Source organism: Ambystoma mexicanum, chromosome 9 (assembly GCF_040938575.1).
Source record: "Ambystoma mexicanum isolate Mex_15411 chromosome 9, UKY_AmexF1_1, whole genome shotgun sequence".
NCBI lineage: Eukaryota > Metazoa > Chordata > Amphibia > Caudata > Ambystomatidae > Ambystoma > Ambystoma mexicanum.
Window position 1 is genome coordinate 571,132,513 of NC_090931.1, and position 19,108 is coordinate 571,151,620.

The following is a 19,108-nucleotide window of genomic DNA, read 5'->3' on the forward strand; positions in this document are numbered from 1 at the left end:
GCCTGCCATACCGCCAGATGTTGAGCCAACCTGCCTCCTACAGGTGTCCTGTGAGGGAAGTGGTTTTGGGGCGGCTGATGCAGATGCCGATGGTAAAGAGGCACCTGCTGTTGCTGCGGCTTTTGAATATCTACCTCGTCCACCTCGGGTAGTTCTTCTTTGTCCCCTTTGAGCGGGTCGTCCTCTACCTCTTCCGAATGCGGAGTAGAAGCGAAAGGACCTGCCCCTCGCAGAGGTTCCTGTGGGACGAAAAGGTGTCTGACGGATTGCAGCTCCTAGTGATTTTGCTGCTGCTTTTGAAGTTTGCAGTTTCTCTAAACTGTCATCCGCCTTTTTCCCGAACAAAGAAGAGCCATCGAATGGCATGTTCAAGAGCCTGGCTTGCACATCTGGGGCAAAACCAGACTTTCTCAACCAAGCGAATCTCCTGGTTGTTGTACTTGCCGCCATTGCTCTGCTGATACTGTCAGCCGAATCAATGCCCGTCTGGAGGGATTCGCACATAGCGTCTTTACCGTCCTGTATAATATTCAGGAACGCATCCCTTTCTTCTCCCTCCGGGATGCAGTCAGCCGCTGTAGAAGCACACTCCCAAAGTGTATGACTGAATCTAGCAAGGGTGCAAGTAGCATTAACAGATTTTAAAGCCATGCTACATGCCGAAAAGACTTTCTTTGCCATAGCATCATATTTTTTATCGTCCCTGTCCTGTGGGACGGTAGGATAAGCCGTCTTGACATGGGTAGAGGATGCTGCCTGTACCACCAGACTTTCTGGGGATGGGTGTTTAGACAAAAACTCTGGGTCTGTAGAGGATACCCTGTACTTTGTAGACAGTTTTTTATTTACTGCTGGTATGACATCTGGGGTTTCCCAGTTTGTCATGATCTTCCTCTGAAGAGCTTTATGAAAAGGCACCACAGGATCCTCCTGTGGGCCTTTGTCAAGAATATCCGTGAGGTCATCTTGTTGGAAAGATTGTGAAGGTGCAGACCACCCCATAAACTCTGTGATCCTGGCCATTAAGGCTCTATAGGGGGTTTCAGCATGCTCCCCCGGGTCTGGCCTAGCAAACTCCACCTCAGGGGAGGTGTCTACCCCACTTGCCTCATGTAAGGAATCATGAAGATCCTTTAACCTGCGTTCTTCAGAGGAAAATTCCTCTCTAATTGGGGTTACAGGTCCCTGCAACTCAAATGTGTCTTCCTGTTCAGACAATTCACCCTCTTCCAATATTGAGGACATAGTTCTCAATTGTTCTGAACTCATAAAGGGTGTAAACCCCATTTCCAAGGCAGAGGGTGCCGAACTTGTCATAATCGGCCTCGAAAACGTCGATTTCGTCGACGCCGAAGGCTTCGAGCGTGGCGTCGAAAACAAAGGCGGAGGCCTATAAGACCTCGACAGAATTGGGATTCTACTCGACAATCTTGAAGCCATCGACGTCGAGGACCTGAGGATAGACACTGGGTGTGTCGTAACCGTGACTTTTCTTGGCGTCGACACCAGTGTCGAAGCTGGCGTCGATTCGACAGACTCGTGTGTCGAAGTTCCCTTCGACAACGGCGTCAAAGACATCGACCTCGACGGAACTTTCGTCGACGGAACCTTCGAGGAAGGTTTGGAGGTCATAGTCCTGCTCGAGGGTTATTGACGCTCTCGAGAGGTTTCTTTCGCCGGGTACTGCGACTCGCTGCGTTTTTTACCTTCGGGTCTTTCGACCAGAGCATCGCTCTCGGCAGTCTTCGAGGGGGTCGAGGCCGCTTTCTCGAAGACGCTCATCATATTTTTGCGGAATTCCTCCCATTCAGCCCGGGAACTATGTTTCGTGGGGCACGGGATTCTCTTTGGCGAAACAGAGGAAGAGGAAGACGGAGAAGGGGATCTTCGACGTCTCCTCTTCGAGTGCTTCGATCTCGAGGAGTGATGAGACCCACTCCGAGATCTGGAGCGTGAATGGTGACGAGGAGACGAATGTCTCGGCTTCGTCGACGAAGAAGCAGCTTTAAAAGTCTTACCTTTCTCCAGCTTCCCCCTACGCTCCTTCAGGGCCTTAGCTGTCATGGACATACAGTCCTCGCACTCCGAACAATGGTGTTCAGCTCCCAAACACCACAGACAAACTCTGTGAGAGTCAGTCAGCGACATCTTTTTCCCACAATCTCGGCATTTTTTGAAGCCGGATCGAGGAGTTGTCGGTTCCGACGAAGAAGCCATCGAGTACGGATCGAATAACTCGAGGTAAATAGGTTTAACCTGACAAAAACTGAGCAACGGTATTCCGAGGCACTGAGTACGCGCGGAAAAACGGAACCGAGCAAGGGGCGCGGCGCGCAGCCTTTATAGCCAGGATGACGTTGGCGTCGATACGGCAGCTGTCGAGGGACATCGACTCGAAGGACGTCGACGCGCCGCGCCCTCTAGAGAGAAAAATTTTTTCGAGGCCAGCAGAGCTGGAAGGAGATATATAAGATGAGTAATACGTCAGAGGACACAATCCCTTCGAAATAAACATTCAGTAAAATACAATTCAATTATATACAGTTCGGTTCCAACTATAATTTACAATGATATGCAGTGTTAGCATGGTGTAGGCATTATGACAGTCATGACTAGCCTTCAATCAAGTTGAGAAGTGCGATATATCTCTTTCTAAAGTGTGGATAGGATTGTCTGCTCTCAACTCGTGGGGCAGGGAGTTCCATAGTTTGGCAACCTTCACAGGAAAACTGTTACTGCCAATCTTGGTAAGTCTAAATCGTGGAACCACAAGACAGTTCGTATTAATCACTCGTATTAATCACTCTTGTTGGTTATGCATATGAGCGGATGCATATGGTAAAGGGACCGTGAGCGTCGCACAACCCTGTTCTGGACGTAGACACGGTGACACTCGCACACCCCGCCAAATTAGGGATGGGGAAATGTAGCGCCCCACTTCCAGACAGCAATGCCAATTAATCAACCCACTAACAACTCCAACCCCTGCATACACCTCTCAAACTCTAACCAAACACAACCACAAACCTACAACACAAAAATCCGCACAAACCTCACTACCCTACAACAACAAAACAAGGCACACATGAACCACCACAACAGAACACGACATCTCTCAACAGTACAACACCCCAAGCCCAGCCAACAGAATTCCGGGCCGAGGCCGCCAACAGCATATTGCTGCTCTCTTGCACTTCTCCAGCTCATCCCACTAACGCCCCCTCACCTCTCCCTTTTCTTTCAGAGCCACCAGAGCACCAGGGGACCACTCTGGTGGTGATAGTACACAGTACAAATATCCTTTAAACAGTGTTGCCACATACCAAGTAGAGACCTTCTTAGGCAAGCCAAGTACCGACTCACTGGCATCCAGGCACATGCAGTCCCCAGATGCTGCAGTACACAGTCAGGAGCAGGAGGTTGAGAAGCTTTGTGTGGTTTGCATTGCTGATGGAGAGTAGACAAACTCAAATGGCGAGTACAAGGGGTTGCTGGTGACAGTTGGGCTGTCATCAGGGAGTGTCTTTCTCTGATAGTCCTGCCTGAGACTGCCATTCCTTACTTGCAGTCACCCAGAGGATCAGAGTGTTCCTGGGACCAGTGCACAGTGGAGTTGCACTGCCAATGTTCTCGGCACCTTCTCCTTGCTGTGCAAACCATACTGGGAATGACGAGAGGTGCCTCACTTTCATGATAGCAGTGTGTTGGCAGGCAGGCAGAGGTTCACTGGAAGCTTTCATGACCAGTGAAGCATTGGCGGGCACTGCCTGGGACTGGAATGCTCTGTGATGGGTCGACATGTTTGCGCAGATCCTACAGTTGGTCTGGTTCAGTTCTTGAGCTGCGAGGTGACAGGTTTGCTTGCAGATACCTTCAGCATCAGGGTGATGGCCAGCAGCTGGGCGAGCAAGCCTAGATAGCGACCAGGCATTGTTCCCCTGTGCTTCCAGTGGCGCTCTGGCACTCTCAGTTCCACAGTGTAAATGGTGCAGCAGTGCTTTTTCCAGGGCTGTGGTGGCACAAATCTCTCGACAGTGTACTAGTTTTTACTCTTCCAATTCTTTCTACTATTCAGTAGTTCTAGTGGTATGCAGTGATTTAAATAAATAGAAAATAATGAATACCATTAATATCTAAATATTTGTAATCAAAGAAATGTGGGGGTGGGGTAAGGGGTTAAAATTGATGGGGAGGGCTTTGGGTGGGATTATAAAAGGGAAGCCAGTGATTGGGGGGACCACAAATTTTAAAAAAAATGTTTTTGTATTATAAATATTTAGACATAAATGTTATTCGTTATTTTAGATTTGTTAAAATCACACGTAATCATTCTAGTTCAGTGAGCAAATCAGTTTCAAGGAAACTTGCTTTCAGAGAACAATATTGGAGTTGAAGATCCTCCAGTTTCATGTTTTGAGCAATTACTTTCTTGTCAAATGCTTTGTGCAGGGGACCATTCAGTTTCTCAGAGCAATTTTCACTTTCAGAGCAAGTACAGTTGGTCAAAGCGTCTTCAGGTTCAGGGCAAGTTCAACTGTGGATTCAGTACAATTTCCAGTACAGAGCAAAGTCCAGTTTTCAGAGCAATTTCAGAGACAGGACCTACGCTGGGTCACAGCACAGTTCAATTTTCAGAGCCGGATTGAGTGTCGGGATGGTTCAAGTTCAAGACACAGTTCAATCTTTCATAGCAGGGCCAGGGTCAATGGCACAATACCTTCATCATGGCCAGAGGTTGCATCTGGGTTCATGGTGATCATGACCTTTGAGGGCTTGGTGCTGGGGGTACACAGGGACCAAACCTCCGAGTAGGCAGTTGAGCTGTGTCCAATTCAGATTCTGGGGCAGGCCTCCCCTTTTTTTTTAACATGTGATGCATGAACCAAAGTCTTACCGCCCAGTACTTGTCCGTTATCAGCAAGACAGTGAAAGGTCCTTTCCAGCACGGTTTCAGGCAGGAGTCGCAGTGATGTTTTTCAAGAACACCCGATCTCCATCTTGGACGTCATGCAATTTCTTCTGACCTGGTATAGGCTGAACTTCACGGACCTGTGAATGTAATTTCCTCATAATCAAGGTTAAGTGTTTAAAATAAGCACTGTTTCATCAGTCAGAGCCAGCGATAACCTATTGACCTGGGGCGGTGCTGCAGCTGGGAGAGACACAGGTCTGGCCATGAAGATTTCAAAGGGAGAGAGACCGGCAAATTCGACTGGGCATTTCTCTCACGTGCATCAAGGCCCAGAGGCAGTGCATCTGGCCAATTGAGACCTGTCTGGGCACAAATGTTCACTAGCTTTTCCTTCAGATTTCAATCTTTAGCTCTATTTTTCCAGAACTCTATGGCCGGTTGGGGACATGGAGTTTATGATCAATGCATAGGGCCTCGTTAAAACGTACTCCTCTATCGCTAGAGATAACAGAAACCACCACTCATCTAGGACAAATGTCTTTTAGGAGTCTTATTGCTACAGAGATCAAACCATTTACCTGCATTCATGATGCTATGAACCCACTTTACATGTCACTCACCAGGATGTACCTATATGTAGCTACTGCTGGCGTGTTGAATTCTGAAAAATGGTGCTGGCGGGCAACATGGGCAGAACCTGGGGCTAACCCAACCGCTTTCCCTACATTGTGTAGCTGACAAATGTAGCACTGCTGAACAAATCTCTTCGTTTTCTCCCAACCCAGGGGCAAAACCATGTGCTTTTGATATAACTGGTCATGACATCCCCTCTTATATGTGCAAGGGGGATCAAGTATTACTGAGCAAATGCTGGGGAAACTGGCTTCCCATCTACACTATATCAAATCCCTTCTGAATCCTGGGTACAACCCTTCTCTTTACATTTCTCTGACTCGAGGGGTTAGTGTGTGCCCTGCAGGGAGGCGGAGCAGCGGGTACATTTTTTGTCCCTGGGCCTGCCACGGGTTGGGATGGTAACACCAGGGCGGTATTCTGAGGAATGTCGGGGACGGTCTGCGCTGCCTGTTTAGCTGCTTTGTCTACCATATCCTTTCATTTTACCTATCAGGACGTACCAGTCTGATGTCTCTTGTAGTGCATGACTGATACTTTCAGGGGCAGCAACAGGGCATCAAGAAGGGCAGCTACATGAGCAGCATTACAGATTGGGGTCCCTGCGGAGGTCAGATATCCTCTTTCGTTTCAGATCATGCCAAAATACTGGCAGACTCCCAGGTCACACCGGCTATCAGTCAGAATTGTAACTTCTTTCCCAGTCATGTGGGTGCAGGCACAGGTCGGGGCAATCAAGTTCGGCTACCTGGGTAGAACACAGGGGTACAATCTGGGATGCTTCAGGTACAGAGAAGACATTGGTACTTTCTTCCTAGGACACAACAGCCTAGGAAGCGACCAACCAAGGAACCATATCATACCCGTCTCCCGGCTGAACCATCCACAATCACTGGGGCTCGAGTGATAATGGTGTTAGTAAAGCCTGGGCAGGCAGTGGTCTGGGAGAGTACTACTTGCGAAAGGGTCATGCATATCTAAGTATTCATCACAGGCAGACACTAGGGATGCTAAATTAAAATCAGGGGCTCTTTCAACTCTGATGTTATCATTGTTAAACAGAACTTCCTCATACCTCAACTTTCATGCAGGGAACAGGTGCTGTGTTCTGCTGTGGGTCAGAAGAGCGTGGACAGAATGGGGCACTTTCACAATCAGCATACTGTCGAGCATAATATTGCAGCTTTTCTGCACTAACAGCACAGAACTGGCAATCACCCGCAGACAGGCAGGCAGGGCTGAAGCAATGGGGTGTAATGGGCTAGTGAAGTATACAAGGGATGCAAGGCTCCACTGTGGTCCTGCATCAGGCCATCTGAAGCAACTCCATTCCTTTCACGGCAGTACAGGACTAAGTCTATCATAATCTGGGAGAGTCTATCATAATCTGGGAGGACTAATGCAAGTGCACTACAGAGTGCTGCCTTTTTCAAAAGTGAACATCTGACATGGGGTCCAGGCAGCGATATCTGGTTTTACAATCAGTACTGCTTCTTGCAAGGGTCTCACTACTAGATCATAATCACAGATGCACTATCTGCAATATCCTACAATGCCTAGGAATGATCTCAATTCACTCTGGGTCACGGTGAGAGGCAGGGTGGCTTTTGCTTTCACTCGCAAGCTTAGCTTTGGAGGCCTTGTGGCCTTTCTCAGCCAGTAGTGTGTCCAGGACACACGGCTCTTCTGTCTTTTGAGAGACTAGAAGGTCATCCACATAAATCAGTACTTAACTGTTCCCAAGCAAAGCTATTTCTGGCAGATCCTGATGTAAAATCTGTGAGAAAACTGTCAATGCATGCACATATTTCATTGGCATTCTCTTCCAACACATTTGCCTGCACTACAATGACCCACCACCTTGAAGCAAGTAGCATCAATGGGGATAGATGACATTATCGGGCCAGGTTATGAGTTGCGGCAGCTAGGGGCTCAACAATAGCATTAATGGGCATAAAGTCCTGCACCAGATGGTACACATTAGAGTGGCGTTTCTGGGCAGCCATGATGCCATGTTGGCAGGGGATACCTACTACTAAAATGCCCTGGCACAACAGAGAATTGATAATGAGGCCAAGTCCTTTTTCTGCTTGAGGCTTCATGGGGTACTGGGGGATTCTGGGCAAAACAGTTCCTGGACAATTGCGGGCATGCAGAGGTTGATCAGACCAGCTTCAGTGTTCTGTGTGGCCCAAAGGCAGGCAGCAGGCACTTTATCTAACCCTCTCAAGTCCCCTTCAGTCATGGAAGTAGCAACTAGGACAGGACAGATGTCTTTAAGGAACTCATGGTGGCAACAGTAAAGACAGACACAAGTGATCACAGTTCAAGGGTGTTTATTGAACTTTATAATGGGTGAGATAAACGCCTAATCTAAACCTAAATCTAAGATGGGATCAAGCTACGACCATCAAATAATAAGGCAGTCCTAGTGGCGTCTCGTCAAGTAAAAAGGGCCTATACTCATAAACCTATTGCCACTCCTTACTACTAAATTACAAAAAGAGTGTGGGATAATGTTTACCAGAAAATAAAGTAGTGTTCACAAAATGATAAGTCGGGATGGTACGGCTGGGTCTCCCTTCCCCACGTTTGAAGCACGGGCCAAGGCGGGACTCTTGAGCACAGCACACTCCTTGGTGTCGTCAGCACGAGGTTCATAGCTCAAGTTCAACACTATCAAAAACATCAGAGGCTAAGCCCACAATTCAACCGGGATATCCTTCCCCAACCTTCTTACTTCCACTTTGACTTTGGTTTACTGTCATAGACTTTCAAAATGATATGGCTTTTGTTTAATGCCATACATGACCACTCCGACACCACTGCATTCTGGTACTTGTATTTCTTAAGATAAATTCCTTTTACTTTACAGTCAGTTCAGTTTCAAACAAGCCTTCTTGGGGATTCCATTGACTTTTCCTGCACTTAAAGAGGATGGCTCAGAGGCAACATGCTCGCCTTGGAAGCAAGACAACACAGAGCGACACAGGTTCGATCCCTGGGTCCGCGCTTAGAAACCTCTGGGTATTAAGTGCGTTATAAATAACCTATCATACCATAAATTATTTCCCTATTTTGGCTCTTAGTTTCGTTTGCTTTTCAATGTTCACATCACTTCCCTTCACTTCAGGGACTTTGCTTTCATTTTACAGAGACTTCCGATATTGTGTTCACTCACAGGGTCACTCTGTTACTTTGGCTATTATCTTCCAGGTATCACGCTCACCTTGGGTTTCCCTCATCCGGGCTAGGACCCATTCAGGTATCACTTTCATCTCCCTTTTTGTGTTCGGGCCACTTGCCTGCTTTACTTGTGGCCTTCCCTCATGCGCTCCGCTTCCCACCTGCTCGCCAGTGTCTCTCACTTCTCTTTTGATCAGACTACCCAGGCAGCATTGCAAGGTCAGCGGCTTCATCCTTTGGCATAGGGATGAGGTCAGGTTCTCACCACCTGCCCCTCTACAACCTTGGGGTCAGCACTGGCCCCAAGGGAACAAGCAAATGTCCGGACCTCAAAAGCAATGCCCTGGCTGCCTGAATCCAACACATAGGAGGCACAGCTCCTGTGACACGCTGCAGCCCTTCCTTTTCACTGGGCCAGCGTCGCCACAGGCAGTCCTCCCATGGATTCACTGGACAGCTCACAGTCTCTTGGTTTACCAGCTGCAGGCAATCTTCCCTCCTTGCTTTTGGTGTTTGGGATTTGAAGAGGGATCCTCTGCCGGTCTCAGCCTTGCAGCTTCCCTCTTGCTCTCCCAACTGCACCTGACCCTTCTCCCTCAGCAGCCTCCCTTTATACACCTGTGTGATGTTAATGGGCTGCAGATGTGTGATTAGGGTTGGGTGTGCCTGACCTTGCCTCACTTCATTACAGGACAGCCTGCTCTAAGAGTGGTGTAGTCCATCTTCTGTGTCTTGGTGGGTGCATGAAAATGTACTTCGTAGTTCCATTGGTGGTATATATTGTGGAGACTCATGGGCCCTCATTACGACCTTGGCGGAGGACCATGGTGCAATTTGCACCATGGTCCATGGCGCTAAGCTGCCAACTCCGCCAAGGTGGTTGGCGGACTTACCGCCCCATGCCCACCTTGGCGGGGCGGTAAGTCCCCAATCCCCATTTTACCCTTCCCCATTCCCATTCTTGCCCCATAGGGCATAATGGGGATGGGGAAGGCGTTAATTACGCCACCGTAAATTACGGTGGCGTAATTAACAACAAGTCCCGTAGCGCCATGGATTTTTCCGCCTGCAAAAAGCAGGCGTAAAAATCATCCATGGCGCTACGGGAACTCGTAGTCTGGCGGAGAGGTACGCCATGCACTACGCCGGCGTAAAACCCTCTCCGCCAGGGTCCTAATGAGGGCCATGGTGTTTTTTGTGAGCAACTACAATTAAAGGAGGTGCAGAATTGGCGTGCTATGTTGACAGGACTCAGGATTTGCTTTGAGCACAACCAGCGTGGAAGCAGGTAAACACACTCAGATTGCAGGGAGAAGGGCCACGTAATATTTTTTGGCACAGCCAGCATGAACACCTGATGCCAAATACAGTGTATTGCTGTTGAACTGGCTTTTATTGGAGCACTTCATGTGTTCTTTGCAGACAGAATAGATGTAAAATGCTCAATTCACCCATTACTTAGGTGAAGAACTCTGCAAAGCCACCCCATTGATTTGGCATCAGTTGCACGTGAGTCAATTCAAGGAAAACACTTTAACCCCACCCCTTCTAAATGTCACCATCTGCTACTTAATTATGGCAGCTGGAATGAGAATGCAGTTAAACTAGGAGTAGTTGGAAGCGTGCCCATGGAAGCAGGGTGACATATTACCCAGTATGCCGCTCAAGCATCCAGCAGCAACCACACCATTCTGTGGGTCATTTTGAATTTGCTCATTAAAAGCACTTGGACATAGAATAACCTCGACAAAAGACTCCTCTAATTGGGGTTTAGGAAACAAACGGCGTGCAAGATGGCACTATTTTGGTTTGATGTGAAAAGACCGACTTAAGTTAGCTGGTACAAGGTATGTGCCACAGGGTCAAAGATCTACTATCGATTGTTCTGCACAGAATATGAACCAGCAGGCATATGTTCAGATTACTCCACACAGGTAATATTCAACAAGTATGCTTTCTCTTCCAGTGCAATCTACAGCAGTGGTGTCAGGTGCTTGTGGGGCAATCAATCACCACCCCAGCTCCCTTAGGACAAATGTAGTTGAAACATCAAACTATGTTAGTTTCTCTGCTGCGTTTTCTCCAGATCCTTCCTTGCAGTCACACCTTTCTGAAGGGAGACCATATGTTTACAGCAACTCGCCCATATCCCAAACACTCAAAAAACAGAAATACATGTCTGAGAATACCACGCATCTTCAATTTAAATTTTATTGCCATTTCAAATGCTTTCACTTTTCTGAAAGTTAGCTACATTAGAGGTTGTGATGTAAACAGTTAGGATTCTGTAAAGTTGGGTCCCGTATCACTCCTAGAACTTGGGGTTGATTTCTGAATGGTAGCACTTCTTGGCTGAATTGGAATAGAAGCTTCCACCATTTAGAGGGCAAAGTTTAAGCATTCAGAATTCCACCCTGTAATCCTAGACCATTTCCATTGTGGTTTTATTTAAGCTTGCTAATTTTTTGGAGCAATGTGATTCGCTGTTCCTCATTGGTGACGTTCTCTGTGATGGAATGCAAAAAGTGTCTTTCATTTGCCCGCCTCAGCAGGCTGTTGGTTGAAATGTCAGCAACCCCAGCCACTTCATAGAGGCAAAGTATTTCGAGCGACATGAAGTAAAGGGGCTCACAAGTGTCGGCAGGCATCATTGCTACAATGTGAAGCACATGGCAGAACACCTGGGTGTAAACAAACAGAGCTTCCTGGAATAGGTCATGATCTTTAGCTCCTTTCTGAAGGTCATACGAAGCCAGAACTGCCTTCACAGAGTCCAGCGTGCCCGCTATGCTGCTGCAATACAATCGCGCAACGTGTTTCCATCCTTCAACGGGTAGCCAATCTGAACAACTGGAGCTGCAGAGAAACTGGAACCCTCGTAACAAGAGCACAGAAAACTGAAGGTCATGAGCAAAAGGTCTAAGGTTTAGCAGGGGCATAAACTGAACATATTCCAAAGTGTATGGTATATGCAATAACTGTCTCTGCAGGAGGCTTTTGACCACCTGGGAAAGGAGATCCCATTCTCGTGGATTACACCAGGGGAAGACTTGGACCAGGGCCACTAGAAAGCCCTTGCTGAAATAGTTGACGTCTTCTGGTTTTTTGGTATTGACTGCCAAGAGAGAAAGCATCTGGTCTTTCATTTCAGCAGATATGGAGCAGCATTCCATCCATGCTAAAAGGCCTGTTCCAGGTCCATACTCCGGCAGGTGAAGGGGTGTCCAATCATTTTCAGAAAGTGTGCAGACTTCAAAGAGCGAGGCAGGGACTTCATTTTTGAAATGGTCACCGAAAAGGGGCTTTAACCGGAGTCCCACTGTCCAATCAAGATGCTCCATCTTTCTGTGCAACCAAAATAGAGACTTATTCCATGTTTCAGAGCAGTCCCACGCCTCTTGCTGAACCAGTTTACAGAGTCTCTGGAGAGCATCGATTATTAAATCCTTGGATTCAAGGGGAAGGCACTGTGGCTCACCTGAATGTTGCCAATATTTTGTGTATTCGTCAAGGAGTTTGCAAAGGGACATAATAAGAGGAAAGGGGGAGCAAGACATAACCCAATGCCTACCTGTATTATGTTCAGGGGATTCCACACTTAAGGCTGCATTAAGAATTTGTAGAGAGAGTGCAACATTGGTAAAGTCGGACGTCAGATAAGGAAGAACAAGCGCCTGTGTCACTTCTTCAGGGCTAAGAAGAGGCACAGAACTAGGATCCTGGGCGTTTAAGGGTTTGACAAGGCTTGTTAGAAAGGTGAAAAACTGCCGCTCTTCCTTATCCGATGAAAAATTCCCCCAGGAGGTCTCTTTCAAACAATCTACCAATAACGAGGCCTTAGAGTTTTGTGCATCCCTAAAACTGAACGCTGGAAGGGATTGGATTATCTGTGCTAGAAAAGTATGAGCACCTAGGTTTCCAATAGCAATGTGGCATATTTTCCTAAGCGTGGCCTCTGGGTGTAACACAGCCAGACGAGCCACAGCAGAGGCAGCTTTTGCAAGCCCACTGTCTGACGCACTTTGTGTGATTTGGTTGAAAGCCATGTTCAGCTCCTCCTGGAACCCAGCCATAAACGTCTTCAGTTTCTGGGACAGGCCTTTCCGGCCCCAGGTAGAAAGCACTCCCAACAGCACCTTATTTTTATCTGGCAGAAAAAGCTCTGAAAAACAAATCAAAATACTTTCCATGGCTGCGTTAACTCTTTGTATTTGGTCGTGGCTGCTGTCAACAGATGCCATGACAGTTTTCAAAAGAGCAAAAACGAGGTCTGGCTCTCGGAAAAGGACAACGTTTTCCTTAAGGCAGTTTACCCATTCAGAAGACAAGGCCCATGCACTCGGGGATGCAAAGACAGAGCAAACCTCTTTATGTCTGTACATTTTTCTTGCAATTATGTTCATGGCGACTCCAGACTGTATGTGGACATCCACGTTTTTATCAATGGCAAAATTCTCCAAAAAGTGTGTGATGCTGTGCTGCAATTCTGTCATCTCTGAAACAGTGCCGCCCTCAGAAGTACTTGCACACCCTGAGGAACCCTTTAATTTTTCCAGCAGCGATGTCAGGCTGTCAGCAGTTCTGAAGCTTTCATGGTCGTTTCTGCTACCAGCAGGGACCACACATGGCAGCTTGCTTTCCCAACGAAGGAGCAGGTCCTGGAGAACGCCCAAGCCCAGTCTTTTCATTTCTGGGAGCAGCGCACATTTTGGCGTTGGTCCTACTGCACGGACATACCGCTCAGCTTCTTGAACCTTTTCGAATAAGCTGCTATGGTAATGTGGACATTCAGGATCAGAGGTCCAAACTGAGATCACCTTTGCCATTTTCCCCAAGTACTGCTCAATAGACAGCATTGTAGGCCCTACATCTTGGAAAGCATATGCTGATAGTGTGTCTGCCAGATTGGCAAGAGCGTAATGCCTTAGATTGAGAGGCACAATATCTGCTTTCATTCTCTTTAGACCTTCAAGAAAAAGAGCTAAAATACAAACACTAGAGGTGGGGGACTGGGGTGCCTCAGAATCAGACTTAAATCTTTTGGGTGGCTGTGTGAACCCATCGGAGGAATCAAATACATTCAGACATGCCACAGTTTTGAATGCAGCCACTAGGTTATCTTCTTGCACGTCAGCATGTTTCATTATTTCCCACCATACATCCAAAAAGATCATTATGTCTTCCATGGTACTCTCCTGCAGGACATGTTCAACAAATAAAATGACTTCTTTGCTACAGATATCCACCGGCAGTGCCAGCAAGAGTTGAACAAACTCCCCAGAATTCTTCAGTGTTTTCAAAAGTTCAAATAATAGAGTGTGATTAATATCTGGGATCATGTTCCCCACGGCAAAGAAGAGATCTTCCTTCCATTTCTTATCAATATCTCTAGAAATAGGTGGCAATGCTGCCTCTGAACGGCAGCTGAGAACTTTGGCCCAAACAATAGCCAGGGCCACCTTCTTCCATTCTCGAGTCTGCTTGCTTCCTGAGGACCTTGTAGTGCAAATCTCATCCACAGCACGGGCAATAGGGTCTCCAACAACAGCCCAATCAGACTTGCTCAAGTGTTTTAGGGGCTTTGGGTGATAGAGTTTCTCAGCCAACAGAAACCCACCCTGCAGAACAGTGGTTTCTTCACAGATATCCCAGGGTCCTGTAAAAAGACAAAATAACAAACCCACTTAATACTACATCTTTTAAACATTGGAAACATAGGCTACTGATATTTACAGATACATCTAAAAAGAACATTTGATTACAGGTAATTAAATACAGAAAAATAAAATGCAGCTGAAAATATGGTATACAAACTAAAATACTTAATGTGATGACTCATACACTGTCAGGTTCCCCTTACTTTAGATCCCTGTGATATCCATACCCTGATACTGAGAACCACTTTTCATTTCTCCTGAGAATGAATTAGGAAATTGTGGCTGGATTGCCTTTTGAAATAGAAACATGGACTAGCAGTGTCACTATGGTGAGTGGCATACACTTATTTATATGCCCTATTGTCCTTCCACATCCTTGGATACAGTTGACAGCAACTAGGAGTCATTATAGGGAGGATGGCTCAACTGTACTCCAAGCAAAAAGGGTCTTGAGCAATGTCTGACCAAAAGAGTCATCCGAGTTGGAAAAAGGGTTAAGGGAGTATTGCTTATTAAAAGCAAGTAGCACAGCCCAAGATGCAACTCAGCTGATTAGATCTAAAAGGCATCTTGTTGGAATGCTCCTAAAGGCAATACGGACTCCTTGCCTGAACTAAGAAGAGAGCCCACATCCAAGCCTGTGTCTCTGCAGCATCTAACAACCCGGCCAAACTCATTAAAATCTGCAAGGAGCTGGCCAACCCTGCTGCAGTCTCTACCTCTCCTGTCGCCTCCCCGGCCCTCGCCTCTCATTTCATCTAAAAAACCCAGGACATCCTGTCCACCCTCTCGTCCTGTCCTCATATTCCCCCTTCTCCATCTGCTAAATCTGGCCCTCATGCAGCCGCACCCCCTCCCTCTGTTCTCCCCCGACAAGGTTTCTAGACTAGTCCGATCTATGAAAGTCTTGTCAAAACAGGTTCTTCCATGTTCATCTAAAACTATCAAGGACCACATTGACACCCTTGTTCATGCTCTGGCCGACATCTGCAACCGCTCCTTCGCCTCTGGGGCCTTCTCTTCTCCTCTGAAGCACTCTCTTGTGCACCCTCTTCTCAAGAAACCCACAGCCGACCCCTCATGCCTGGCTAACTATCGCTCGATATTCATCACTCCCTTCCCGGGCAAACTCCTGGAAAAGCTGGCCATCTCCCAGCTTAATCTTCACATCGATTCTGTTGGTTGTCTCCATGACCATCAGTCTGGCTTTGAGCTGCCAGAAGCACGGAAACTGCTCTCCTGAACATCCGTGAAGACCTGCTCTCCAAACCTGGACTCAAACATCCCTTCTGTCCTCATCCTACTCAATCTCTCTTCTGCCTTTAACATGGTCAACCATGCCATCCTGCTCAACCGTCTCTGTGATAACCTGGGTATCACCGATCAGGGCCTGGCTAGCCTGGCTGACCCCTTTGTTCTCCGATTGACCCTCCAAGGTCCAACTTGGGTCCTTCCTTTCCTCCATCTCACTCTCTACTTGTGGTACTCCCCAGGGGTCCAACCTCTCTCCCTGGCTGTTAAACCACTACCTGGCACACCTTGCCCACCGCATTGCAGCTCTTGGCCCCAACTTTCAGTGTTATGTGGATGACACTCAACTCGTTTTCAGGCTTCCCTCTGCCACCTCTTCTCCTTCTCTCATCTCAGACTGTCTACTATCGAGGAGTGGTGTGCCGCCAATGATCTCTGCCTGAATGCCAGTAAGACTAACATTCTGCCTCATCGGCACAACTGCACCCTCCTTTACTATCTATCTCTGGCCTGCGTCCCTTGACCCTCTTCCTCCTCCCACCTGTGAGGCTAAGAACCTCGGGGTCATCTTCGACTCCACACTCTCCTTCTCTCCTCAAATCTCAGACATCTCTAAGAAGTCATATAACACAAAGGAGGTGTGGGGCAATATTTAAACTGCTACACCAACTGTACTCCCCAACATAGGTAACCCTATAATTTACACACAAAAAAAGTTTGGCGAGCAGTGTCTGAGCACAGGTGGGAACCTTCCTCTCGCAGTCCTAGCCTATGACAAGAAGTTGAGGTTACTACAACATTCAACTAAGGGTTTGGTGAACCAAGTGTAATGAAAAATTAAACCAACCACTAGATCACACTCGAAATAGAAAAATCAATTTTATTATAATAATTCACAATCATTAACATGATAATAGACTTCTAAAAAGGACCTTCAAAATTATAATTCTTAAAGTCAACAGCAAACTGCAGTCCAAAAAGGGGGCAAAGCACACACAGGAATAGAAAATAAATGTAAACCAGAATAAAGAAGGTTTACTAAATGGACATGTGATAAATCACTATCTGGGGTCAACCAAAGTCCAAACTTAAATTCTCAACTGACCAATGATTTGCACACTACTTAATTCCCGTTCAGCCCGACATGTTTCATTTCATTCCTCACACATTATTCTCATACACAGATACGGGAAAATTCTTCAGGGGCATGCTCTTTCACCTACAAACAGTTCACAGAGAGTTACAGCGTTATTGTTTGAAGGACTACACAAACACAAAAACTATTGTTAAAAAAGAAATCCCGGCTAAAGATTGTCAGGAGAGTGTTCTCAATGAGCGGCGGCAGTCAGCTCATTCCTGCTGCGGCAGTTCACTTGACTCAAAGCCAGCGAGAAGTGAAGGGTTGACACCTAGACTGATCGCTTGGACAATTGAATCAGACGAGATGGAAACTATTGTAGAGCTGTTGCCGCCGCGCCGCCGCCACCACCACCACCACCACCTCCCCCCCCTGACTCTGTGTGTTGAGATAAACTTTAACAATCCTCGATGTAAATGGACCACTGTTGATCCTGCAAAGCCCCGACTCCAGGAGTCAATATAACCGTACAGTGCTGTAAGTACAGATGTATCGAAATCTGGCGGAGGGCGAGATACAGGGTGTTGAGTCTATATATTCACTCTTCTCCCGTTTGTCATGCAACTAACATGATGATTGAAGCCGTTAAAATTCAGACGCTGTTGATCGTTAGGCAGTTGCAGTCATCAGATGGCTCTCTCCTGGATCTCAACCGTGAAAGCGGCTCAACTGCTCACAAAAAGCCAATAGACTCCAGGTGTCTAATCAGCCAAGGATCAAAGTCAATCTACCAACCGCACCTCCTCAAAAGGTATTCTTCCTTTCCTCTCCTTCCCCCAGAAGCTTACCGTCTCTAGAGCTCTAGTTCTCTCCAGGCTGGACTAATACAACAACCTTTTTCTAAATCTGCCTGCTTGTACTCTCCGCCCCCTACGGCTCATCCAGAACAGGACTGTGAGACTGGTCCTTGGCCTCAAGCCCTGGGATCATATCTCCAGCCCTGAAATCTCTTCATTGGTTCCCAGTGGCTGCAAGAATCAAACTCAAGACCCTCTGCATTGTCCACAAGGCTTTCTGGGGCCTGGGTTCAAAATACCTTCAACAATCCCTGTGTAAATACCTTCCCACTCGAGCTCTTCGCTCCTCCACCTCCAACTCCCTCAGAGTCAGTCGCTTCTCCAAGCAACGATTTGGGGGTAGATCTCTGTCCTTGGCTGGGGCCTCCCTCTGGAACAGCCTCCCTGCCACTCAGAAGCAAAGAGGAAGGTCTTGAGGTGCTGCTCAAGTTTCAGCCTTCGCCCTTCCTCTCCCCTGCTGATGTGTCTGCTTCGGCTCTGTGCACCTGGTTACCACCTGATTTCAGGCCCAAGTCCCTGGCCACCCTGCCACACACCTGAACTGCCTCCTGGCAACCCTTGCACTTGGGTCTGTATCTGCAACCCTATAGTCCCCTTGCCTGCACTTATCAGACACCCCTTGTCTGTGCTTTAACCTTGCACTTGCCACCTTGCTGGCTGCACTACCAGTTGTTGCGTTTTATCCCTTACTAAGCACTTTCCACTTCTCCCCTCTCCCTTGCACTTTCCCCTCTTTCCTCTCACCTGCACTTGCGCTTGCGCTTTCTCAAGGTCACTGAGACTAGTAAGATCGTTGCTTTGTCCTCCCTTGTTCCACACCCTTGCCTCGTCACGCTCTGAAACACTTGTGTACGAGCAAATATCATATCCACGTTTCCTTGCATGCCGTCAATATCACAAATCCCTGCTAACTAATTATATTTTCAGGACACAAGTTTCGAAAAATGCAATTATTTAACATGAGTGAACAGGGGGTAGTTATAGAAGCACAAGGTGTTGAATACTATAGGAAGTGGGATGTGAGGGGGCTAAACATAGGGTATAATGGAGGGGGTCCTCATTTAGGGCAGGCCGGGGGAGGGTTTCAATAAAATGCAGTTGTCAAACTGCATGTGGAGTAATGGACCATCAGGTGCAAGTCATAGCTGCTTCAACTTGGCCTGCATTTTCCCTAAAGTTATGAACCAAATAACTGCCAGAGGAAGGTTCGCCTGAATTAGATATGCTTCCAGCATACAATACCATAAATTGGGCTGGAAAAGCCTAGACAGCCTGCTCACTTGGAAAATTAATATTAGAATGTTAGAGCCTCTCTCACATTGAGATGCTTGAGAAGATGCAGGCCTCTTTAAGCATTCAATTGGTTCAATAAGTGAGGGTTAGAGGATTTCTTGGTTGATCTCTAAATCTCCCAGGAATCAAATACAATTTAGGGATCCAAATAACTACTTTGTCCTTCTGAAATATGGCATAGGCCTCCCAAGCAAACAAATAAGGACCTCCGGCTATGGGTAGAGGAGTGGGTGGAGCTGCC

At 47.2% G+C, this 19,108-nt stretch overlaps 1 protein-coding gene across 2 annotated transcripts in view; it reads right to left on the reverse strand.

Annotated features, from left to right (window-relative positions):
- Nucleotides 1-10,928: 10,928 nt before the first annotated feature.
- GEMIN4 (gem nuclear organelle associated protein 4) overlaps nucleotides 10,929-19,108 on the reverse strand; it is a 143,776-nt gene continuing 135,596 nt past the window's right edge. For both annotated transcript variants that reach the window (XM_069615171.1, XM_069615170.1), the window contains one exon: nucleotides 10,929-14,387. In XM_069615171.1, the coding sequence (XP_069471272.1) occupies nucleotides 11,176-14,387 (3,212 nt within the window). In that variant the 3' untranslated portion in view covers nucleotides 10,929-11,175. The remainder of the gene's footprint in view (nucleotides 14,388-19,108) is intronic.